The sequence below is a fragment of the Trachemys scripta genome, chromosome 6, assembly GCF_013100865.1.
Source record: "Trachemys scripta elegans isolate TJP31775 chromosome 6, CAS_Tse_1.0, whole genome shotgun sequence".
NCBI classification, from domain to species: Eukaryota; Metazoa; Chordata; order Testudines; family Emydidae; genus Trachemys; species Trachemys scripta.
The window spans coordinates 87,732,639-87,756,679 of record NC_048303.1 but is presented as its reverse complement, the minus strand read 5'-3'; the positions used below and the strand labels follow the sequence as shown (position 1 = coordinate 87,756,679).

The 24,041-nt window shown below is 42.0% G+C and overlaps 1 protein-coding gene across 5 annotated transcripts; it reads left to right on the top strand.

Annotated features, from left to right (window-relative positions):
- The first annotated feature begins 727 nt into the window (after positions 1 to 727).
- On the top strand, positions 728 to 21,877 carry LOC117879392 (programmed cell death 1 ligand 1-like). 5 transcript variants are annotated; one of them, XR_004646256.1, is made up of 8 exons: positions 728 to 910; positions 11,499 to 11,567; positions 12,330 to 12,683; positions 13,947 to 14,240; positions 16,694 to 16,794; positions 18,531 to 18,587; positions 19,243 to 19,308; positions 20,726 to 21,877. XR_004646256.1 is itself a non-coding variant. In XM_034774547.1 (8 exons), the coding sequence occupies exons 2-8, from the start codon at positions 11,513 to 11,515 to the stop codon at positions 19,959 to 19,961; spliced, it is 978 nt and encodes a 325-aa protein (XP_034630438.1). In that variant the 5' UTR covers positions 728 to 910; positions 11,499 to 11,512; the 3' UTR covers positions 19,962 to 20,697. The 5 variants fall into 5 exon arrangements, 3 of the variants coding, with proteins under 3 accessions (XP_034630438.1, XP_034630440.1, XP_034630439.1); XR_004646257.1 differs by lacking the exon at positions 20,726 to 21,877 and adding an exon at positions 19,921 to 19,939; XM_034774547.1 differs by lacking the exon at positions 20,726 to 21,877 and adding an exon at positions 19,921 to 20,697 and having other exon boundaries at positions 16,694 to 16,804.
- Positions 21,878 to 24,041: the final 2,164 nt, after the last annotated feature.

The window sequence follows — 24,041 nt, the reverse complement described above, 5'->3', positions numbered from 1 at the left end:
TTGAGCAGGGGGTTGGACTAGATGACCACCTCAGGTCCCTTCCAACCCTGATATTCTATTTCTTGTCCTAAATATATAGGCAGATTGAAGATGAATGGGACATTCACCTGCCATTTAGTCTTGCAGAGTTTTACCTCCTCTGGACCTGTGTCCACTTCAGCATGCAGGGCTGTCACATGCTGTGACATTTTTGAGTGAGTCAGGTTATAAAATGGTTCTGAGTGAGTTTCTAAAATGTTTCATTGAATCACAAGACAGCAGAATCCCCAAGAGATGGGAGAGACTCTAAACATTGCCTAGAAATGAATCCCAAGTAAAGAAGTCTCCACTCCCCTGGTAGGGAAGTGAGATTTGGGTCACATCTAATCTCGTTCCATGAGGGCATCTCCCCTGAATGAAGAGGGCATCTCTTCATGAGGGCATCTCCCCTGTGGTCTCTGCTGACTGCAAAGGCTGGGGCTGGATTCTGAGTTCACTTGGGAGTGTTTTCAAGCAGAAAAAAAAAGGGATTGTTCTGGATAAATGACTCTCATAATGACACTGATAGTCATGAGATTTAGTGGCCCTGACTGAGTCAGGCTGGAATTCCCTTCCGTTTGCTTCCCGTCTAGGGTCACTGAGGCAAACCCCGGGTACGCGCCCCAAGCCCCAGAGACGTGTAAACCTCCTGGAACGTGAAGCAAAAGTAGGAAGGAAGTTTGGGGGTGGAGCGCAGCGGATAGAAAGAAGATCTCCCTCTACTCTCCTCTCACTGCACTCCTGGGGAGGCAGCTGAGTTGGGAGGAGCATATTCTAACGCGTCTGCTGCCGCTTTCCCTGCTGACTCCAGCTGAGCCGGTGGCGTTGCGCCTGCTGTGCCTGTCATCCAGCCTTTCACCGGGGAGGAAGCCTATAACTTAACCTCCAAAAGGTAGGAGAGCCCGTAGCGTGAACTTTATAACTCAGTGGCGAACAGGAGAGCGCGTCAATTCTAGGCGATGCGCGCGTTTAACGCCAAGGACGGCGCGCCTCGGCAGTCTGGGTGTGTGGCTGTCACTTGTACTCACCCGCGTGTCCGTAGAGCAATGGAAACGTCCCCGAGGGGGGTGTGCATGTCTGCCTGGCGTCCTCCTGCCGTGCGCACACACGGTGAGAGCTGCCGGATCGCTCGCCTTTGGAGGGCGAGCTCCCCGCCCACCCCTTAGACTGACTTAAAGCACTCCCCATTTAGGGGCAAATCCTACTGCTCCCCCTGGAACCCCGTCTACCGTGAAAACTGTGGTTGTGCCGAGTGGGGGGCACGGGGAAGGAAGGGCTTTGCCTAAACGCACCCAATTCGCACCGACTATGGTTAGCGAGCTGTCTATCAAGTCTGTCGACGTAGATTTGATTTCGAAAGGGGCATAGTTACGCTGACGCAGCTGTTCCGTGTAAACAACAAAACTGAACGTGCAGCCTGTGCAGGAGACCGGGGACCTGGCTGTACACGGATGTCCGCCTGCGGCGTGTCCATGGATTTTAGCCCCACAGAGAAGGATGGATCCACTACTGGGCAGACGCACTAACCATTCCTCCGTGGAGGGAAAAGCATGATGACCATAGGGGACCTTACTGTGTCCTTGGCAATGGTCACAGAGTACTCTGCAGGGGGTGGGGGTGAGGGCTACCCTCCTTTCTGGTCCCCAGGGGGATACTACAAGGCTGAAGTTGTTCTTGATCCAAGTTCCTTGTTGAAAGGCACACCGTTGATTTATTTTTAAAAAATTCTTCAACACGAGTTTGCCTTTTTGAGAGGCTATTTCCCCAAAATAAATTAGACTGAATTTTATAAAACTATATATTCATTGTTACCTCAGTCCCTCTTGGTGTAATTGTAATTTCTTAATTTGAATAAGTAGGAGATTTGGGGGGGATGTAAATGCCAAAATATTTTTGGGTTACCCTACCTGACACATTCCCAGCGACTGTTAATCTGTGCTGAATTAGCTGGCATGGTCCGTTCTCTGACCTATAGCCTTATATCTGTGCAAAATGCCACCACATGCTACATGCCTATCCTACCTTCCAATTTACAAATACTCCTTGAATAAGGAAGTGGCTTTCATCATCAACATCATCATCATCATCCTCAAGTTCTCGTTACACTTTTGGCATTTAGTGCAGTGACAAAGCTCCTCCACTCCTGTCTGTTTCAATGGTTCCCCAGCTGTGCTCCAGGTTTTTCAGCTCAGCTTCCACAGCTCTTTGCCATGTTGTTTTCAGGCGGCCTTGTTTTTGCGTGCCTTCAGATAGCCATCTTATTGCTATTCTGGTAATGGAATCAGTTTCCATCAGACATTGGCGCTGGCTTCCTCAGGGTGGGGTGTGTGTGTGTGCTCAACCCCTTGCTCCGCCCCAAGTCCCACACACACCTGCTCACTCCTCCCCCTTCCTCCCAGAGACTCCTGCACAGCGCTCAACAGCTGAAAGGCAGGGGGAGGTGTTGATCGGCAGGGCCTCCGGCAGGCCGGAGGCACTGGGACAGGAGAGCGGGGGGCTGGCTGCCAGTGGATGCTAAGCACCCACTAATTTTTTTCTGTGGGTGCTCCCACAAAGTCGTCGCCTATGCCATCTGAAGCACATGGCCAATCTATCTCCACATTTAAGGAGGTGGCTTTGAGTGGGTGTAAATGACAAAATATTTCTTGGGTCAGACTAGTGACACATCTCTGCAATCATTAATGGACTCTACTGTCCAGTTAATCACAAAATTCCCCTTTTGTGTAGGTGTCTTGCCTAAATAAAGAATGCAGAACTGATTCTTTAAACTGTCACAACCTGACAGCCTTGAAGACAAAGGCTTTGGTATTTAGTTCTGCATCCACGTGTGTTCAGATGCTTTTGTTTTGTTTTTGGCGAAGCACCTTTTTCATCTACAGCAAAGACAATTTTAAAAGATTCTATAGGGGAATTAATCTCTTAAATCTATTCTGAGCATGGATTTTGATTAGGAATATCATGTGGAAAAAGGGATAAGATATCAGAGTCAGGAAAATCTCCTGAACACAACTTGAATATAGGATGCTTTTAATTTACATATGTTATATACAAAAAAATAAAAGAACCTGCTGATGGTGAAGTTTTAAATTATTTGCCCCATTAGTTAGGTTGAATGTTTTGCTCATAAATGATAGCACAAAGTACTTGCCACTGTAAAGCGCTGTAACTCCCATCAACAAGATCTTTTCCTTGATGCATAATGTCTATAATTAGAAAACAATACATAAGGAAAGCAGTTAACAAGGAAGCTAGACATGAGTCGGTGGTGGTTATCCAAGTTCCATGACATCTGGATACCCTCCCCAGAGGCATTCTCTACCCTCTATTTCCCAACCCTGAGCAATTGTGCAAAGGAAGGCATGGGCAGCTGAATGAGGTTAGTGCCTTGTGCCCATCACAGTAACTCTGATAGTTAACCTAGTATTATTTAGAGAAACCAATCAAGATATACAATTTTAAAAACTGAAAAGCAAAAAGGTCAGTTGGAGTCCTTCCAGTCACCTTTGTCTGCACTCTTTCTTGTTAAGGCTGATCTTGCTCATGAGAAAAGTCCCACTGACTTTCCCAGGCCTACTTGTATGAATAAGGACTAGTCAGGTGAGCAAGGTCTGCAGAACTGGACCCTTCAATTGTCAGCTTTTTGGGGCAGGATCTGTTGAAGGCAATAGATTTACTCAGGGGTTTCCCACTGTTTCAACAGAAAGGAAGTTGGCCCTAAAAGTTTGGACAGCAAAGTAGACACATTAGCACTGGAGTCCAGTCCTGCCAGGTTTTGAGTATCTTCAATTCTCATGACAGCAACAGGAGTCAAAGGCATTCAGTATCACACAGAAGGTGCTCTGCACCTTGAAAGAAACACTGAGCCATTAGGATGGGTCTAATTAAATACTTTGAAAATGAAGCTACTTGGCTAAAAAATGCAGCTTGATGTTTGGAAGGGGCAGAACGAGAGCATTAATGGAGGAGAATGACAAGGAACTGTCAGGGTAGATGTGGACACGAAAGCAGCCTCCTCATTTACAGCCTGTCGAGCAAGGTGTCGTACCTCCTTCATAGTGTGCTCAGTTCACACTGTTTTTAATGGGAGCTGAGAGATCTCCATACCCCACGTTATTAGACCCTTGATTAATGGGATAAGAGAGCTTGTCCTGATGTATGGTGTGGCATCATCCACACAGCAACTTATGCTTCAAGCATGTGTCTCACCTCTAAAGATAGAATCAATATTTTAAAAATTCACACCTATTTTATCAGCACAATAACATACTTCAATGTGTATATCCATCAGTCAGTATCTGCACTCTTAAAGGTAATCTTAGGGTCTATGCATAGTCTTTAGATCATCTGAAATAGCCCTCTCTGTAGACATTCAGGGCCTGCTGAAGAAAAAGCCATCTATATGATATGGCTCCTGGTGAGGTCTGAAGGCATAGAGCAGAGTGGAATAGAGATTCAACTGGACGCTTATTTACAGACTGGTATATTAATTTTTGTTATATCCCTATGTGAATTTAATTATTGTCAGTATGCCTAGAGACGTGTATAAGTGTACTTTTATATTTAATAAAGTATGTTGAAGCACAGTGTGTACTTCCATGGTGTGTATATTGGTCAATGTTTACACATCCTGTCTTTGTTTTTCATTCACACTTTCATTTAATACGATTCACCCCACCCCTCACTGAAATTGCATTCCTGGGGAAGTTTTTCTGAAGTATTTATTGCTTGCAACACATAAGGTAAAATTCTTATCTTGTGTAGCTTTCTCAACCATCTCCAATTTCTGAGCACCAAGAGCACAATTCTTCCCTTTGCTAAGTGCATGTAACTCCCACTGAACTCAATGGAGATGTACAAACTTACAGAAGAGCAGGATCTGTCCCTCACTGTGCAAAACTGGCTTTATGTCTTTATATAAAGAATACAGTAGAACCTCAGAGTTACAAACATCTTGGGAATGGAGCTTGTTCGTAACTCCGAACAAAACATTGTGGTGGTTCTTTCAAAAGTTTACAACTGATCATTGACTTAATACAGCTTTGAAACTTTACTATACAGAAGAAAAATGCTGCTTTTAACCATCTTAATTTAAATGAAACACGCACAGAAAGAGTTTCCTTATCTTGTCAAATCTTTTATTTAACTTTCCCTTTATTTTTTTTAGTAGTTTGTTTAACACAGTACTGTACTGTATTTGCTTTTTTTTTTTAAGTCTTTATTTTTTCCTCAGCTGCTGCAGATTGCATACTCCCAGTTCCAAATGAGGTGTGTGGTTGGCTGGTCAGTTGGAAACTCTGGTGTTTGTAACTCTGAGGTTCTATTGTATATCATCAGGGCTGTCCATACTAGGGTGACCAGACTGCAAATGTGAAAAATCGGGACAGGGGTTGGGAGGGTAATAGGAGCCCATATAAGAAAAAGACCCAAAAATCGGGACTGTCCCTATAAAATCAGGACAGCTGGTCACCCTAGTCCGTACCCATATGCAGAGTACGCAGCTGCGTAGGGCACCAGGAAATTTGGGGCACCAAATTTCCTCATGCCCTGCACAGCTGCATGCTGCTCCAGACCCTGTTCTGGCTCTTCCCCAGGGCCCCCACCCTGCTCCGCCCCCACCCATCCCTTTCCCACCCCAGCCTCGCCTCTTCCCGCCCCTGCTCTGCCACAGCCCCGCCCCCACTCCCCTGAGCTCTGCAGCAGGGTGGGGGTGCACTCACCGGCTACGGGAAGTGCAAACCCGGCCCCAGCTGTGCCAGGTTTGTGAGTGAGTGCTGGGGGGTGGTTTCCCACTGTCTCCCAAGCCAGCCCCGTCCCCCCACGGAGGCCTGGGGACAGCCCCCCTGCTCCTCCCCCGCAGAGGCCTGTCCCCCCCGCGTGGGGGCTGCATAGGGCCCCAGAATAGCTAGGGACAGCCCTATATATCATTAAACAGTTTTCTAACTGCAAAAGAATCTAGTGCAAGCAGTTCCTAGTTCTGTCTAGCTATTCACAAAAATCCACCCCCTCAACCACTCCTTGGGTACTTTCAGATTACTCAGTACTTGAATGTGTATATTCAAATGGTTCTGTTTTTTCACTTGTTTCTATAGGACTTTCTATGCCTCTCCCACACTTTACAGTAACAAGGTTAAACACTGACCTATATCTATGTATTTCTTTCTTTACATTTGTACTGTGGCTAGATGTCACAACAGGTAGGGAGCAAAGAAATACTTGCCACCGTGTTAGATGACCTTTAAAGGTGGTTTCCTGTGAATTCAACCTTTGTTCTCATACACATACCCTGATCTCTACAAAAACAACAAACTGGTGCCCTTTAAAGTGACAGTGCTTTAAATGTCATGTTATGCTGGGTTACTGGTGTAAATCCAGAGTAATCGCTGCAGCCAAATGGAGTTGCTTGTTAGTTATACTAGTATAAATCCAATCAGACTATGATCTTTAACATTTAATTGTGCCCTATTCACCCTGTAGTGTTTAAAGAACCACAGTACAAGAAAGCTAATGAAGTTGATGGAGCTTTTTGTTCCTCTGATCTTAACATAATGGACCCAGTTTTCTCTCAGTTACAAACACTGGTTAAAGTATATTGAAACAGGAGGGGAAGCTCTTACTGTCCCAGCCAAGGAGAAGAGGAAGTTGTGGGGGAGCTTTGTTCCCCCCAAGCAATGGAGAGGAGGGGAAAGCTCTCCCTTTGTTTTTTCCAAAGGAGGGGGAGCAGTGCTCTCCCCGCTTCTTTTACCTGTACTTGCAAGTCTACACAAACACTGCTGAAATTTCTCACCATTGCTAACAGCAGTTCAGCGCCACCCCATGTTAGCAATATTGGGAGCCCTAGTGTAGACGGGGCACTGGCTGCCACCAGCATTCCAAGCATTGTTGATCAAACCTTGCTCTGAGCATGGTTAGATGAATGAGGCTTAAAACGTTATCTATACTAACATTCCAAGCATTACCACCTCTGGTGAAGTTGAACCACTATTAGCAACACTGGGAAATTTTTGCAGAAGTTTCCCTACTGAAGTCATTGGAGTTACAGCAACATAAAACTTGTATGAGAGAAGAATTGGGCACAATATCTGTGTTCTATGACTCTTTATGAGAAATCATGAGGTGTAACATATAGTTATTGGTAACTTAGAATATTTGGGGTTGTGATCATTTTTTAGTATTAGTATTCCAGTAGCACCTGTAAGTGCTTGTCAGATATTGGGGCGGGTACTGTGCTAGGTGCTGTACAGCTATGTAATAAAAAGACAGTCATTGCCCTAAAAAGCTTAGGTTAACATTTAAGGCCTAAGGCTGCTCTGACTGAAGTCAATAGGAGTACGTCTGTCAGCTTCAACTGGAGCAGGACCAAGCTCCATAATGATTGTTGCTGTCTGTTTTATATGCAGTGTGAGCTGTCCTGGACTTTAGTTTGTTTCCCTATGGAAAACATCCTGTGAAATTTTTTCCCACCTCTGGTGCATTACAATAGCAGGTCTCTTGTCTTAAGGGATTCTGTATTTCAACAGTCACCTCCTTTGTGTGTTTCACAGGGTAGGCGCTTCCAAGTTCATATGTCAACCTTCCCAGATTGTTCTCAACACAGGAACAACCTGTCCCAAAATGAAGTTCTTTCCTTCTAGGGTACAAGCATACTCCAGAAACAGACCTTTCACTCTGAGCTTTTATGCCACACTCTCCTTTGCCTGTTATCAGAGCATCCTACTCTGGCTCCTCAAATCCTCTTCCTGCCTGGCACGTAGCTCAGGCCTGCTTGCTTCATGAGCTCCAGCTGCCTTGACCTCCAGACCCTTAATGCTTTCCTGCTTGGGCCCTGAATCCAGTCAATAAGTGTGGGAGAAAGAGGTTTGAGCCTTCTCAGCACGCTCCATGCCCTCAAATCTACAGTGTTGTCAAGGCCCAGACATATGTTATACCCCAGCACAATAGCAGATACACTTGCTTAATTATCAGCTTAATATTGAAATACAACTAGAATGCTGAAGAAAAAAAAGAGTTAAGTAAATGGTAAACTCTTATCAATATATAACTAGGAAGGTAGATAACTACTATGGATGCCTAATTTCTTAAGCAAAACCTAAAGGTAGTTTAATAAAAGCATTGCCAATTTCTATAGCAGTTTATGTGGGTATGAAACTTGGGGATCTAAAAATATATAAGAAAAAATCCTGTAGTCCTCCGTACTCACACAAACTCACTGATGGGAATTTTGGCTGAGTATAGGCTGAATAAGGACTGTGGGATTTGAGCCTAGGGTATTCTTCTTGATTAAAATGTGTACTTAGAAATGTATCCCTTTTGAAATGAAGCTAGCATATGCAGTTAATATTAGCAGTACTTTTTTTGTAGTTTACACTCCCACGTAAGACTTGTAAAAATCAGTTAATCCAGGAGTGAGTAATTTTTGGTCTGACGGGTGAGAAAAGTAACTCACGCTTTTAGATACGGAGGTGGTGTGGGGGGGAGGCACAGGGAAGCAGATTTTGAGCTGGTAGATTTTTTTTTCTTCACAGTTTTACAAGTTTGCCCTCCTACACATTTGCATCATTTTTAATACTTAATTCCTGCTTGTATTTGTGATGTAAGAGGTGGGCTTCAAGACCTGTTTCCATAAGTGTGCAAGAAGAGGACTGAGTGGACACACCAGGAGCCAAAAGGAAGCTACATCTCCAAGCATATTCAGGAGAGATCTCTCATTAAATAGTAGTGCAAACAGAGAAAAAAGATCAAATGCCCCTTTGTGCAAAGATTGGACTCAGTTTCAGAAGGAACAAAACTCCTTTCTAATTTGCTTCTGACCCTTCTCCTTTCCCGTTGAGAGACCTGGAGAGTCTCATTCACTGACCAGCCTTCCAAAGACTTTGTAAACTCCAACAGAGTGAGGAAAACACTCATAAGATTCAGCTGATCTCTAGATTTTTCCATACTCCAGAGAAACCTGCCCCACTCTTCCCATCTGCTAAACAGATGAACAGTCTTAGTCTGATTTTTTCCATCATAGAGAAGCTCCACTTTACCTTCCCTCTCTTCAGGCTGCGATTCCCAGTCCCTGGATTTAATTCCTTCCTTCAGCAGAGTGGGCAGCCAGTTCTCTCAAACCTAGTACTCCCTTACTTTTATCTCTTGTTCTCTGTGTGATTATTCCAACCAGCTTGACATTTCTGGCAAGTGTTGTGGTATGAAGCCAACTGCAGTGCCTCTTTTCAGGCCAGCCTATATACCCCCTTTCCTCCTGGCCCAGAAAGTTCTTTGCAGACCCTATTGTAAAGAGGCATTTTTTAGGGATGGTCTCTTTGCAGGGCCGGCTCCAGGCACCAGCTGAGCAAGCTGGTGCTTGGGGCGGCAGATTGAACGAGGTGGCATTCTGCCCAATCCTAGGGCGGCATGGCCGCTTTTTTGTTTTGTTCTTGTTCCGCTCTGGCCGCCCTGTAGGGGGCGGCGGTGCTGAGAACCAGAGCGCCCTGCAGGACAGTCCTCTTCCTTCCCTCCCCGCCGACCGGAGTGGAGCCCTCGCGGCAGGCAGCAGGAGGCGGCGCAGCAGGAGGGGCCGCATGGCCGCGCCCCTGCTGTAGCCCTGGCCACCCCCTTCTCTCTCTTTCCCGCCTGCTCCCCTTCCCCTCCCCCTCTCCCCCCCCAGCCGGTCCCCCTGCACCTGCACTCCAGCTGCGCCGCAGGTTTTTTTTTTTTTTGCTTTGCCGTTCTGGCCGCCCTGTTTTTTTTTTCTTTTTTGCTTGGGGCGGCCAAAAAGCCAGAGCCAGCCCTGTATCTTTGTGTCAAGATTAGCAGACTTTACCTTTGTTCACAGCTGTATATATTCACAAGATGTAAAGATCTCCTGCTTTGGAGATGTGAAGAGGAAGTTTCAACAGAAGAGCAGCCACACAGGATGCATCCCATGCATGCTGTAGTGTAGAGGAGTTCTTTAATGCCAGTCCTGCCGGGGGTAGCTTGGGGAAACAAGACAAAGTGGGCCGGGGAGGGGCTGAGAACTCAGTCCACAACTGATGTGCAGAGCCAATAGCCTTTGGGCATAAATTAGTATGTGCTTCAGCTTGGGTCAAAGGGATGGATTTTTGCTTGCCAAACCCCTCAACCTTCACTTTAGGTTTCATACAGATGAAGTGAATTTCACTTTTCGCAACAGAATATGTTACTGTGACTTAATTGACATGCCTTAGATATGCCTCACATGATAATTACCTGTAAGACATGAATGTCGTGTATTGGTTTATTTAGGAGTTTTTCCTGTGTATGTATGTGTGAGGTGTTACTAATGGACATCATGTTGGCTAACTCTGAATCTTGTAATCTCGAGAGCTGGAGTTGGTCACGGTGTTTGTGAGGAAGATGCTATCTGATTAAATTTAGTCCTCTTTATTTATTTATTTATTTTTCCTGTTCATGGATCGTTCACCAAAGATCTTACGCAAATGTTTTTCAGGCTATGGATTATTTGAAAGGCATTCATTTTTGCTATGTGCTGTTTGCAGTCTGTGTTTGGTCTCATGGTGCTTTAATGGGTTTCTTTTCCACATGCTCTAGATTGCAGGTGGGTTTAGTTTTGAGGGAAGCTGGAGGAACTGAAAGTGTTCTCTGGTGGTACAGTGTCGGTAGTCTGCTGCAGGGGGACAGGCATTGCAGTGAGAAAGCTTCAGATACATTAGAGGAGAATTGTGGATTTTTAAACAGTGTGGTCTTGTCTCTTCATCTGGCTATTCCTGATGCTACAGTATTGTTTCTACTCCCTGACTGGATGACTGAAACTTTTAAGGTAGGGGAATAATCTTATTCCCATGCAAATATGCATATTCCTGTTCTCCAGACGTGTGAACTGAAACCCGTATTTATGAATATATGTGAACTGCAAACCTAACTGGTACAAACGTGGCAGAACCTAACAACCATTCAGAATACAAACCTTCACACTCTGGTTTTGTATCATTCAACTAGCTCTATTGACAGCAGATATGTTTCATGCTGGGTTAAAATAAGGGAGAATTTTTCCTTCCTCTTTTTGGTTTGGAGGAATAATGTTCCCAGATAACTTCCTCCCTCCTCATTGGCTAGTGCAGTGAGAGTTCCCTACTAAAATCTACTTTAACCAATGTCTGTGTATGAGCACTTACTTTGTGGCATAAATTGATGAAAAATGTATTGTTACATTACAAATGATGGATGAATGTGAGAATTTATTTTTTATTTATTTTTAAATCTGCTGTCCAGAAGTTGACACAGCTGTATGCTGGAGCAGAACAAGGATTTTATTACCTGATTTACCAAAATATTTGCAATTTCCTCCATAGTCACAGATACAGTACTAGACTTCTGATGTACCTTGTGGCAATCTGGCATATATCTGTTTATAGTAGAACTCAATACCTATGTCCAGCTACTACATTCTGCCTGGCTAAAGTACAGTGTATAGTGTAATATTAGAAAACACACCATAATAGGATTTTGTATCATTTTAGGTTCTTTCTGCAAGATGGAAAATTCATTGCTTTTGTGTATATTCGTGTCCCATTGGCATTTCCTAAATGGTAAGAAGCAGAAATATTTGCTTAGGTTTTTTTTTCAATGTATGGGCATATACCTTGCAACTTAGTTTTTTTAAACTGTAGGTAAAAAAACACTGTTCTTTATCATTTAAAGGTTAAGCCAAATGTGTGTGCTTGAAAAGGGCTAGACTGATGTAGCTGGCAGCAGTGTTTGTGTAGACTTGCAAGTAGGAGTAAAAGAAGCGGGGAGAGCACAGCTCCATAGGTATCCATAATAGTTTCAGTGTATCCACAAAACAGTGTGTGTGGGGTGTGTGTTTGTAAAGAACAGATGTAAAGAACTCACAAAGGAAGACATTGCAGTGTGCAAGTTTTATTGGTCTACAAATCCAAGTACTATGCTACATATTCTTCAGTGTCATCTGCTGGCACTTTATCTAGCAACTATTTACATATATACAAATATAGAGCACTCTTGTAACAGGCAGCAGTGGTACAAGCTTCTCCACAGTGTTCTGAAAATAGGGGCCAAGAGGACACCCACACCTAGTTTATGTATACAAATATCCTCTGTGTGTGTGTGTGTGTGTGTGTGTGTGTGTGTGTGTGTGCGCAACTCAGGTGTAAATAGCCAGTTAGGTACCTAACTGGTTATGTGCATGCACAAATGCCAAACTTGCACACAGACACTGTGGATGTTTTGTGTGCATAAATTAGACACACAGAAATGTATGTACACGGTTGGTAAAATATAATCCATGTTCTTTTTGGAAAAGAAGTTTTATTCTGAATTCTGTTTTCCAGCTTTATTCACAGTTGAAGTTCCCCAGCCACAGTACATTGTAGAATATGGGAGCAACGTGACCATGGAATGCAGGTTTCAAGTGAATGGTGAATTAAAGCTTCAAGATTTAAGTGTCATTTGGGAGAAAAAAGAGGAACATACAAAAGAGGTTTACAAACTTCACAAAGGAAAGGAAAACTTTAATAACCAACACAGCAACTACAGGGGAAGAGTAAATTTGTTGAAAGATAAACTGCAGTTGGGACAGTCTATGCTTCAGATCACCAGTGTAAAACCTACAGATGCAGGAACTTACCTCTGTCTCATTGGCTATGAGGGAGCTGACTACAAGACGATCGCTTTGCAAGTAAAAGGTAAGCATTTTTTCCAGATAGTGGAAATCAGTTTATTACTGCATTATCCAGTTACAAGTCTCCCCTCACTGACTTCATAGGTATGGCAATAATGCCGGAGGGTGACATTTGGCTCTTGGTCTGTAACTAGTATTCACAATGTGTGTAAGATCTAGCTCAAGCCTCTGCATTACAGCATTGTCAACTCAACTCGAGAGAGCAAGTGCTGCTCATCCTTTCCTTCTCTCACTTACATTTGGAGGGTAAGGAGGGAGGTGGAGATTAGGCAGAGCACTTCTTGTGCAAAAGTGCTCAGGTTTCCTTGAGCACATCCTACCTCCTGGTCACACTGAGGACACTCTAACCTCCCTCTATTGCCCCTTCTCACCCATAGCTTTGCCTTCTGGAGAAGAGGAATAATCCTGCAGAGGTAGGGGAGAGGAAAGGCAAAATACCGAATGGATTCCCTTCCTCTGGACAGGGATGATGCTGACACCTCTTGCCCCAGGCTGTGACCCCGATACAAGTTATATGTTGGCCTCATTTTCTTTCTGAAAAACTATGGATTGCTTGTCTCAATACTGCTAGGTATATATTGTAGGTTGAACCTTGCAGTTCTGCACAAGAGTTTATTCAGTATCAAGAATGCAAAGTTCACTACAAACTGTTCTCCCACAAAGATACAGTGGAAAACATGTAGACTAGGGGGAATATTAATATCACTTTGATGCACAGATATTTATGCAAGTAATTCCCACAAATGCTAATGGGAGCTATGGGATAAATTGTGGGTTCTGGTGCATGTATGATGCAGAATCTGTAGGACCCCAATTATCCACTTGGGGTCAGCATCCAAAGAGGCCTCCACTGACCATTCTGAGGTACCCTCATGGCACTTACACAGCAGCCCAACCCCACACCTACCTGTGGGTGGAGTCCATGACTCTGCCCTTTTCTACCACACATGGCAGTGAAACAAATGAAGAATGATGTTGGGGAGGCCAGCTGAAGAAAGCATTGGGTGTGAAGGTTGATACAATCTTTAAAAAAAAGTTGCAAAACTGTAATGAAAATAGATCAGTCCAGGTACAAAACCTACTTCCCCACTTTTACCATAATTATGAATCAAACAATAATGATGTTTAACTTGATCATCAAAAACATATTATTTGCTCACATGCAGAATTTTGGCTTGAAAAGAGCATGACCTCCTGAAATAACACACAATCTTCTGTCAGCGCCATAGCTATAATAGCTTTTTGTGTCGTTGTTGTTTTTGTTTAGCTCCTTATAGAAACATAACCAAAAGAACTGTGACTGTCCAGGGGACTGCAGGACACAACGAATGGGAGTTAACATGCCAATCAAAAGGGTATCCTAAGGCAGAGGTCATTTGGCATAATGGGGAACATCAAGACTTCAGTGCCAAAGCAAACACAAGTTATGAAACAGGAACTGATCAACTGTATAGTGTGACAAGCACACTTAAAACCAACACAAGTATTAATGAGACATTTCACTGTATATTTTGGAACAAAGAATTCAAAGAAAACACATCTGCTATTTTAATCATACCAGGTAATGTTTCTTAAGTATGTTAATGCATTGTAAGGTTGTCTATTGGATCAACCACAACCTGCTTTTCCTAATCTAGCCAAGGCCAAGCAATATATTGTAGAAATGGGGGTTTTTAAATCCAGGCTCTTACACAAACTTCCTCTATGGCACTGGGTAAGTCACAGAAATGCCCTGCCTCAGTTTGCCACATGCAAAATGTAGACAATTGGAGAGGTTGTATACGGGCCGGTCAAGCAGGTGCTTGGGGCGGCCACTCCAGAGAGGAGCGGCACGTCCAGCTATTCGGCGGCAATTCGGCGGACGGTTGCCGAATTGCCGCCGCAGATCATGATCGCAATCACGTTTTTTTTTTTTTTTTTTTTTGGCTGCTTGGGGCGGCCAAAACCCTGAAGCCGGCCCTGGTTGTATAGGCATTAATGTGATCATGATTGTAATGCACTCTGAAACACTGAAAATGCTAAGTGTTGTTTTTCCATCATGTTTATATTTCCAGTATACATGGAGTTTGTGGGTGGTGATTCAAGGTGCAGAGTTCTGCACAGCTTTAAAAGTTATGTGAAAGTCATGTATGAACCTGAGGGTAGAAAATGTCCCAGTCTAGCTGGAGCCGAGAAATGAAACCTTCCTCTGGAACTTAATCATAAACATGTACAGTTTGGGGATCAGAGCCATCAATTCCTTATTCCTACATTACATTTAAACAAATTAGTACCAGAATCAAAATCTGTACATAGAATGGAGTGGAAGGAAGAGGTTGCAAAAATCCAAAAGTCCAGACAAGGCCCTTGGATACTGCTAGAATAAATCATCAGAGGGAAAAAATGTTATGGTGAGCAAAGTCTCAAGGGGTGATGGTATTTAACAAGGGAGTGAAATGATTTAAACAGCAAAATCCCCAGGTGAGATACAGTCCAGCCCTGTAATCCTGGGTGTGGAACTCTGCCTTTCCAAAAGGATACTCCCCAGTCTGTTTCCTGAGCAGTTATTGTGATAGCCATTTCCTTGAACACCTATGGAAGAATGATCCCCCTGCAGTCACAGACCCGTTTGTCTGTCACAGACCCGTTTGTGTTATCCAGTGCATCTCTTTGGATACCACTGACTCCAGAAGCAAAGATAAATATTAAATTGTCTTCCACCTTGTTTGAAACAGTTTCTGTTTATTGACTTGTCTCACATGGCTTGGAATGCAGCATCAGGGTGTGTCCTTGAACTCAATTTAAAATGTATCACACCAGAATTTGTGCATAATCGCCCTAAAGTATACATAGTAGATAACAGCAGAAGCAAAAGAAAAAGCAAAAATAAATAAGCTGCTTGAATATCATTCTGAAATGCCTGGAGTAGGGTGATAACGTGCAGTGTGGGAGCAGGGGGTTTATACCTGTGAAGTGAACAGGGAGGTGTTAGCTACAACTTCAGATGGAGGTTTGCAGTGATTGGTGTAAAATCAGTTTCTGCACTATTGTATATCTTTTCCCTAATGATTAAGCTCCCTTCATAAAATGTTAGCCTTCAAAAAGACTAATATCATCCTGGGGTGTATTAACAGAAGTGTCCTGTGTACGACACAGGAGGTAATTGTCCCTTGTACTCGATACTGCTGAGATCTCAGATGGAGTACTGTGCCCAGGTCTGGGCACAACTCTTTAGGAAAGATGTGGAACATTTGGAGAGTCCAGAAGAGAGCAACAAAAATGATAATAGTTTTAGAAAACTTGTTTAGTCTTGAGAAAAGAAGACTGAGGAGGAATCTTATAACAATCTTCAAATATATTAAGGGCTGTTATGAAGAGAATGGTGCTCAATTTTTCTCCATGTCCACTGAAGGCAGTACAAGAAGTAATGGGCTTAATCTACAGTAAGGGAGATTAGGTTAGATATCAGGAAAAACTTTCTAACTGTATAAGGGTAGTTAAGCTCTGGAATAGACTTCCAAGGGAGGCTGTTGGTGTTTGTCCAACCTGTTCTTAAAAACCTATCAGGGATGGGGTACGTTTACTTTGTCCTGTCTCTGCACAAGGAGCTGGACCTGCTGACTTCTCAAGATCCAGCCTTACGTTACTATGATTCCGTATTTCCCGTGAGCACAGTAATGAGTCATGGACATGTGTTGTAGTGATCAAAGTTGTTTGAACTTCTTAAACTAATTATTGTAATTCAATAATATTAACAACATTCTCAGGTTGTTGGGTTTTGGAATAATCGCAGAGAAATAAAATCTATATAACTTATAACCTGTATTTTTAAATGGTGACAATTTTTTGTGAAATTTTTCCATTTTGTCCAGTTCCATGAACTCATTGATAATCAAGAAGAAAATAAGACACTTTAAAAAAAAAAAAGTGTTGTTGAAATTTCTAAGATTCAAGAGAGTTTAACCCGCTTGAGTAATTTAACTGGTTACTGTAACTTGATTATTTCCCTAATAATTTTCTTTTAATCCTTTTTAGATTGTCCAGTAGATAGTCAAAGGATTAACAGTAGACGGTATTTTGCAACAGCTGGAGCTGTGTTGGTTCTCTTTGGATCATCGCTTCTATTTATGCTCTGGGTAAAAAAGGGTATAAATTTTTTTTACCATATTTTTCACCTTTTGTTATGTTTGTTGATACCAATAGAATTGAAATCAGCTGATGATGGTCTGTTCCAACTCCTTCCAACTACCCTGAAACCCCCAATTCTCTTAATCTTGTATCACATCCTTCCTGCTTTCTTTGTTTTTTCTTAATCTGCTCTCACCACATACTAATCATTAAGGTAGTATTTATCATCTCCCTAGCACAGTGAACTGTTTTCTCATCTGCCTACAGGCAGTTGTTAATGCATCTCCATTGGTCAATCTGTAGCTGATGCTGCAGAGCGTTATGAGTGGTGCTTTCCTCATTTGGAAGTGAAAGCATTCCTACCCAGCTGGCATTGCCAAAGCTGCTTCCGGTTCCTCGGTTTCCCTCATGATATGGAACCTGGCATGATATTTGTCTTTTCTGTTATAGCTTCTAACAAAACTGTCTGAACTTGGACTCAATAACTTTATAAGGGATCTAAATGAGTGCATTCTAGTTATATTTTTATCATGGCTAAAATGTAATAGAAATGACCATAAACAGGTATCTGCAAGAATTTTTGAGATTTACATCTGGAAGATTTTATCACAAGAGGTACTCCACCTCCCCATAAAGTGGTTTGCCACCATTAGTTTGTTCCATTTTCTTGATTTTTTTTTTTTAAATTAGGTTTTGTTTCTTCAGTTAATTTGAGTGACTTAAAAAAGCTGGTAGCTTCAGGATCAAACGGTTGCAGAGGGATTACCTGAAAAGTACTGGAGGTTCAGTGTTGACACACACCTGTTATGCTGACAGAACCACACCAGTTTGTCATACTGTAACAGTATGACCAGGAATGCATGAGGAAGTTTGAGCCAGGCAATGAGCTAACGGCTCACCAGAAAATCTTTTAAAATTATGTAGTAGGCATAAACACACAGCTTGCATGAACTTCAGCTGGAAATAATACAGAGCTGTGTGGCAACTTTTTCAGTAATACCTCTCAGTAGAGGTATTAAGGTTATGAAACTGTTTTATTATTTCAGGCCATGTAATATATTCCCCCATCACCACCCCAGCACTGGAAATAGCAATACTTTCTGGCTAGAAATCACATGGAAAATGTCTTCCATCATCAAAATTTATGATAAGGTCTCCATTAGGACTGCATATTCCTAGTCCATCAGGTTAATGATAGCATACCATTGCTATGTCAGACTCAGTTCATCTCTTCACACAACCTTCTCCTGCCCCACATAACAGGGTGTTATGAAGATGTCTGTCTCAGGCCCTGTATAAATGTTTTGTATTCTTCTATAACAGCCCCACAAGTGATGTCAGTAGTGGTGTTAGCAGGCTCCAGAGGGTGATGCAGCTAGCCCTGTTCAATCAACAGTACCTTTGCTGTCAGAGTGTGGTGGAAACAGGAGTACACAGTGTAAGTGGAGGAGGGAACAGGGGAAATCCTTGGTGTCTCAGAAGATCCCCTCCTGTAAATGTGATATTAAGGTCACATTTTTCCTAAGTTACAAGAAGGAGTAGTATTTTAGCTGTTTTTTCCCCCCAAGTTTGCATTGGAACAGTGACAAAGGTGATTTTTCAGTAGATACTATACCTAATTTGTAGTCTTTTGAGGTAAAAATATACAACAGCAAATAAGTTAGATAAATATTTCAGGGGTTTTGTAGTAACACTAAATCTAAAATGAGTATTTTCTTTCATATTCTTCCTTTTTCTCTTGCAGCTAGAAAAGATCAGGACAGGGAGACATGTACAAATAATGCAGCAGTGAAAGTGATAAGTAAGTATTGCATACATGTGACTGGATGTGCTTCAAGTGAAACTGGCTTAACTGAGAACTCCCTACGTAATGGGGCAACCCTAAGCAAAATTGTATTCTGCTCCATTTTGCATTCTTCTTTTAAGTTGTCTGATAACTAGACAGTAATAATTAAACAGTGAACTTGGTGCCTTTTATTTTCTGAAATAATAAAAACATATATTCCGAACAGTAAATTAAGTAAAATATCAGACTGGACCAACTTCACATATTAGAACACAAACAGTCCTGTCAAACAGAAATTAGTGTTGTGTAGGCAAACGCAAAGACCAAGCTTTAAAAAAGTGACTAGTGATTTTGAATGGGTCAATTTTTGATTGTCCATTTTAAGATGCCTTAAAATGGCTCAATTTCCTCCCTCCTCCAGAGGCTACATCAGATGAATAGCGTTTTAGAGAGGAAAAACAATTTTTAGTTTTAGTTCTATAAAACAAACTCTTTTATGCATTAATTCTTTCTGTAAGCCTGCAGTTCAATTAGGCACTCAGCTTACCTAGAATGCCATGGTCAGAATTCTTTACAAAGGATTTATGATCATACATGAGGGGGAAAAAACTATGCCCACTCGTGTTTATATGTGTGTTGATATTTTATTTTATTTTTATTATTTTAAAAGAATTATCGACAGATGAGGAAGAGGGCAATTGCAGAGAGATTTCTCCGGAGAATGAAGAACTAGAAAGTAAGTACAGATGAAAAAGGAAAAATAGTAGCAAACTTCACACAAATCATCTGCCAGCTTCCATGTCCAGGAAAATGGCATAGCCCAGTGGGAGTTGGAGCTTAACGGCAGCTGTTGCTAAGGGACTAAGGGACTGACAGACTTAGGCTAGGTCTACACTACCCGCCTGAATCGGCGGGTAGAAATCGACCTCTCGGGGATCGATTCATCGCGTCCTGTCGGGACGCGACAATCGATCCCCAAATCGGCGCTCTTACTCCACCAGCGGAGGTGGGAGTAAGCGCCGCCGACAGAAAGCCGCAGAAGTCGATTTTGCCGCCGTCCTCACAGCGGGGTAAGTCGGCTGCGATACATCGAATTCAGCTACGCTATTCACGTAGCTGAATTTGCGTATCTTAAATCGACTCCCCCCTGTAGTGTAGATGTACCCTAAGAACTGGCCTGTAGACCAGTTTAAAAATTTAAATGCAGATTTTGAGCACTTCCCAGTCCTCACTCCAGTGATTTTTAGGGGATCCTTTCCCAATTATTGACTTACTGATCTGAGGCTTCCTATTTTCCTTTCTCCCACCTGTTAGTTACATTTTTTGTTTTTAAATCTTTGCATTCTAGGGAATCTTTCTAGGTCTCTCTGGCTGATCTCCAAAAAGTAGTTTCCAGGCAGGGAAAGACCAGTAACTTCAGAATGAGACCCCTTTACAATTCTTCCATCGCTGGTTGTTTATCTCCAGGTGACTGAACATTAATCACCCTTGTTAATATGCTGCAGCATGGAGAAAATATTAGAATGTTCAGTAAAGTCAATGGACTACATTTTTATGCATTTGTCACATGACTCTGTCCTTAGGAATGGGGCAGCACAACCATCTAAGCTGGAATTTGATAACAGTTAGTAAAAGGATAATTCCTCCTTCTCTGTTCGCACTTGGAGATTCCTGTGAGTCAATAGCCACAGATACTAATTTTGGCTAAATCAGGCCCAAAGTCATCAAGAATATAATTGCAAAATATGATCCATCAGTCAGTTAATTTTTAAACATCAGTTAGTTTGGCCTTGTTTGCGCTAGATAAGTACAGCTGAATTAAAAATTGATCTAGTTAAAAAGGTACAAACCCTTAATGGGAACAAATTTTGCCTGCATTGGGCCCATGATGTGGTAATTGGACAATTACAAGCTACAATAGAGATTATTTATTTTCTTCTGGTGTTAAAAAGATTGGGTCAAATTCTGCATTGATGTATATCCACTCAACCCTATTGGCTAAATGGTGCAGAATTTGTGCAGTTTTGTCGGTTATGTATTTTTTATTTATTTTACATTTGGCTTTAGTCAAACTAAAGATGGTAAATGATGTCATAAATGTGTGGTGATGTCTTTTTTTTATAATGCTTGTTTAATTTTTTTTCTTTTCACAGATGTACGAATTGAGGTGACTTAATCCAGAATGTTTTCTTCCTTCACTGAATATATTCTAGAGCTCTGGGAGTTTTATTTTAAATACTATTTTAAAATGTCCTGGTCTAATTCTCCTTTCATTTACACCAGTGTAAATTCAGAGTAAATTCACAGAAGTTAATGGAGTTATCCTGATGTAAAACTGATCAGCATCAGGCTCTCTGTGTATGTATTTGTTTGTATTTAAGTTCCTACATGTCTGCTTTGTCCATTATGCACTTTTGTGGATGTTGTTCAGGTTTTTTAAGTACCTCTATCAAAAAAGAATGCACTTGAGGTCCCTACCCTAATGCATTTCATACTTGTTTTTAAAACATTCCAATTTTTCTCTGAGCTCTAAATTCCCTACTGAGACGCTATCACTTCCAGCCTCCATGGATGAAATTGTCATCACTTTGACGTATACAAGGATAAGGAGGAGACTGAATGTCATGTATGTGGGCCACCATCTCTCCTTACTGTAGATTTTAAGATATTGGCTAACGTTGAGCAGTTAGTTAGTTAGTTCAACAGAGAAAAGGCTGTTTAACCCTCTTGTCAACATCATGATGTTCTACCTAGGGAGGTGGTGGAGTCTCCTTCCTTGGAGATTTTTAAGGCCCGGCTTGACAAAGCCCTGGCTGGGATGATTTAGTTGGGAATTGGTCCTGCTTTGAGCAGGGGGTTGGACTAGATGACCTCTTGAGGTCCCTTCCAACCCTGATATTCTATGATTCTATGATTCCTCTTGGGTTGGAAGTCAGCAGACAATCTCTTGCCCTTTGAAGATGCTCCAGAGAGTTAGAAGTTCTACAGTTTACTGTTACTAGGGATATAGTTAGCACCACCAGTTTGCAACTGGTCACTATTCTGATCAACCATCTGAAAAGCAAGACTTTGGACCTTCTAGAAGAATAGCCTATGGAGTGGACTCTTTGGAAACAGTTGAGATGGAACGTCTGCTCTTCTATGATACAAAATAGACTCTCATTAAATCAATTAGCATGCATTTTGGAAGCACTTTTGGATTCTAAGTATCATTAAGCTATGGTTTGGTTATATTTTGCAAGATACCTACTTGTCTTTACTGTGTCTTTATTTTACTGTGTCATAAATTATTAGAATTATTTATTACAATAAAATTGAAAACTATATTTTTTAATAAAGAGGGTGTTTCGTTTCCTTTTGAATCCTATTTCCTAAGCCCTTCCCCTTTGTATAACATTTTCTTCTTACATTGGCATGGCAAGAGCCTGGTACAAGGACAAACACTTATTAGGATGTGTGTATGTTATTACAATAACTTGAAATATCATTCATAGTCACTCCAAGTAACCTTTTCCAATCTCCCATCATGAAAACCATAATTTGAGATGTACTCAAATCTTAGTTTCAGACTTAAAGTAGACAAGTCTTTTCTGTAAAGAAATTAAAGGGGTATTAACACCTATGGACAAAGTTTATGAACTTTCCTGCAGCACTGTAACAAACTGAAATCCATAGGGTGAAATTTAGTCCTGTGGATAGGGCTACCACTTAAGCCTTCAAAATAGGGCTTAAATGAAACTTAAGTGCATAGGTTCTGCTGGGGTGAATTGCTTCCGGGAGAATTATATTCTTTTATTATTTATAAGGTGTGGCAGGGCAGGGGTAAAACCCCCTTTAAAGCCCTGTGAAAATGCTGGCTGCAGTCTGTTCTCTGGCCAGGAGGCCAGGGCAGAGACACAGGTATTAAGCAGTGAGCCCAGCTGCAAGTCCTAATCAGGGCCTGCTCAGAGGAACATGTTGAGCTGAGTGCTAACAGCTGGGCTGAGGCCCGGGAAGGCTATAAAAACTCTCAGTGAGGAGGCTAGGCTGGGAGGAGACAGGAGGGTAGTAGAGCTGTCTCCTTACCAAAGGAGGAAGCCTCAAAGGCAGGAGACCCTGGGGAGGGTCTGTGGGGCTCTAGCTGCTGGGAGACCGGGGAACTGCACGAACGCTGTAAATAAAGACACTTGGGTGGTCCAACAAAAAGAAGGCATGGAAGACTTTTTATTATACCAGCCTAAACACAGGGTGCAGGCACAAAAGTGGGAAAGCCTGCACTGACCCTGTGACATAAGAGTAGTAGGAAGAATTTTCCGATGTGCCTACAGTATTTCACCATAATAGATGGCGTTCAGTTCAAGCTGCTCGATTTTTATGAAGATGGTGATGAATCTGCAAAAGGCATTCGTCATGCTAGTTTGAACTGCCTAGAGAAATACCAGCTTAATGTTAATTGCATTACTGCATACTCTGCTGTTAATGCAAATATGAACTATGGCAAACACAATCAGGTGTATCAGTTGTTATGTACAAATAATGACTTCATTTTGAAGGCAAACTGCCCTGCACACTTAGCCCACAATACCTGCAAACTTGTGAGTGCTCAGCTGTCGGTTGACATAGAAACAATTGTGTTGAAAATTTACAGCAATTTTTCTGTGTCCGCAATATGCAGAGAACTCCAAAGAGTTTTGAGTTTGTTGACACTGAATGGAAAGAAGTAGTGCCACATGTGAGTACAAGATGGCTATCCTTTAACCCAGGAGTTGATCGACTTTTGAGAAACTGGCCAGCAATTACAGACTATTTCAAGTCATTACAGGAGTCTTGTCCAGTAGCATTAAAGAACATGTTCATATAAGATGGAGAGGATGCCTGCATGCGTTTTTTTCCAGCAACGCGTCTTGTGTCTTTGATGTACTTGTGAGAAACTTGGAGGCATCAAAACTATGCATTGCTGACTGACGTGTATGCGTAAATGTGCCATTTTTAAGCTGGAGATGCTGAACTGGAAAGAGGATTTGTTTTTTGGATTCCAAGCCAAACAACTGAAAAGAAAGCTACTATTACAACAAAAAGCGAAGGTAAAGAAAGCCATCATTAAGTTTTAGGATTCTGCTTTTGTACATTGATAAATGGTTTGATTTCTCTACTGACAATGCAGTGATGAAGCTGAAACCCATGGGTCTCTATGAGAAGCTTAGTTTCTCAGATCATGAGGACATAACAGATGCACTCAAATGAGGGAAATCATAAACATGGACTAGCTCTATGAGGAATTCTGCACCAGTCGAGTTGTGATCAAAACATCATGAAATGACATTTCCAAATCTATCAGTGAAAAATGGATGTATGTATTTCAGAAGTGTGGAAAAGGAAACTTGAAAAACTAGTTCCAAATTGTGTAGTTTGTACATAGTGTATCAGGATGAAATGCATTTGTAGACAGGATTTTTTCATTAATGGGGAATAAATGGTCTGACATACAGA

Bases quoted from the DNA above. Each gene is read 5' to 3' on its own strand.
- LOC117879392 (XM_034774547.1), top strand. From the start codon at position 11,513: ATGGAAAATTCATTGCTTTTGTGTATATTCGTGTCCCATTGGCATTTC. The intron at 12,684-13,946 runs GTAAGCATTTTT...GTTTTTGTTTAG, and splicing joins GATCGCTTTGCAAGTAAAAG to CTCCTTATAGAAACATAACC. The intron at 14,241-16,693 runs GTAATGTTTCTT...AATCCTTTTTAG, and splicing joins TGCTATTTTAATCATACCAG to ATTGTCCAGTAGATAGTCAA.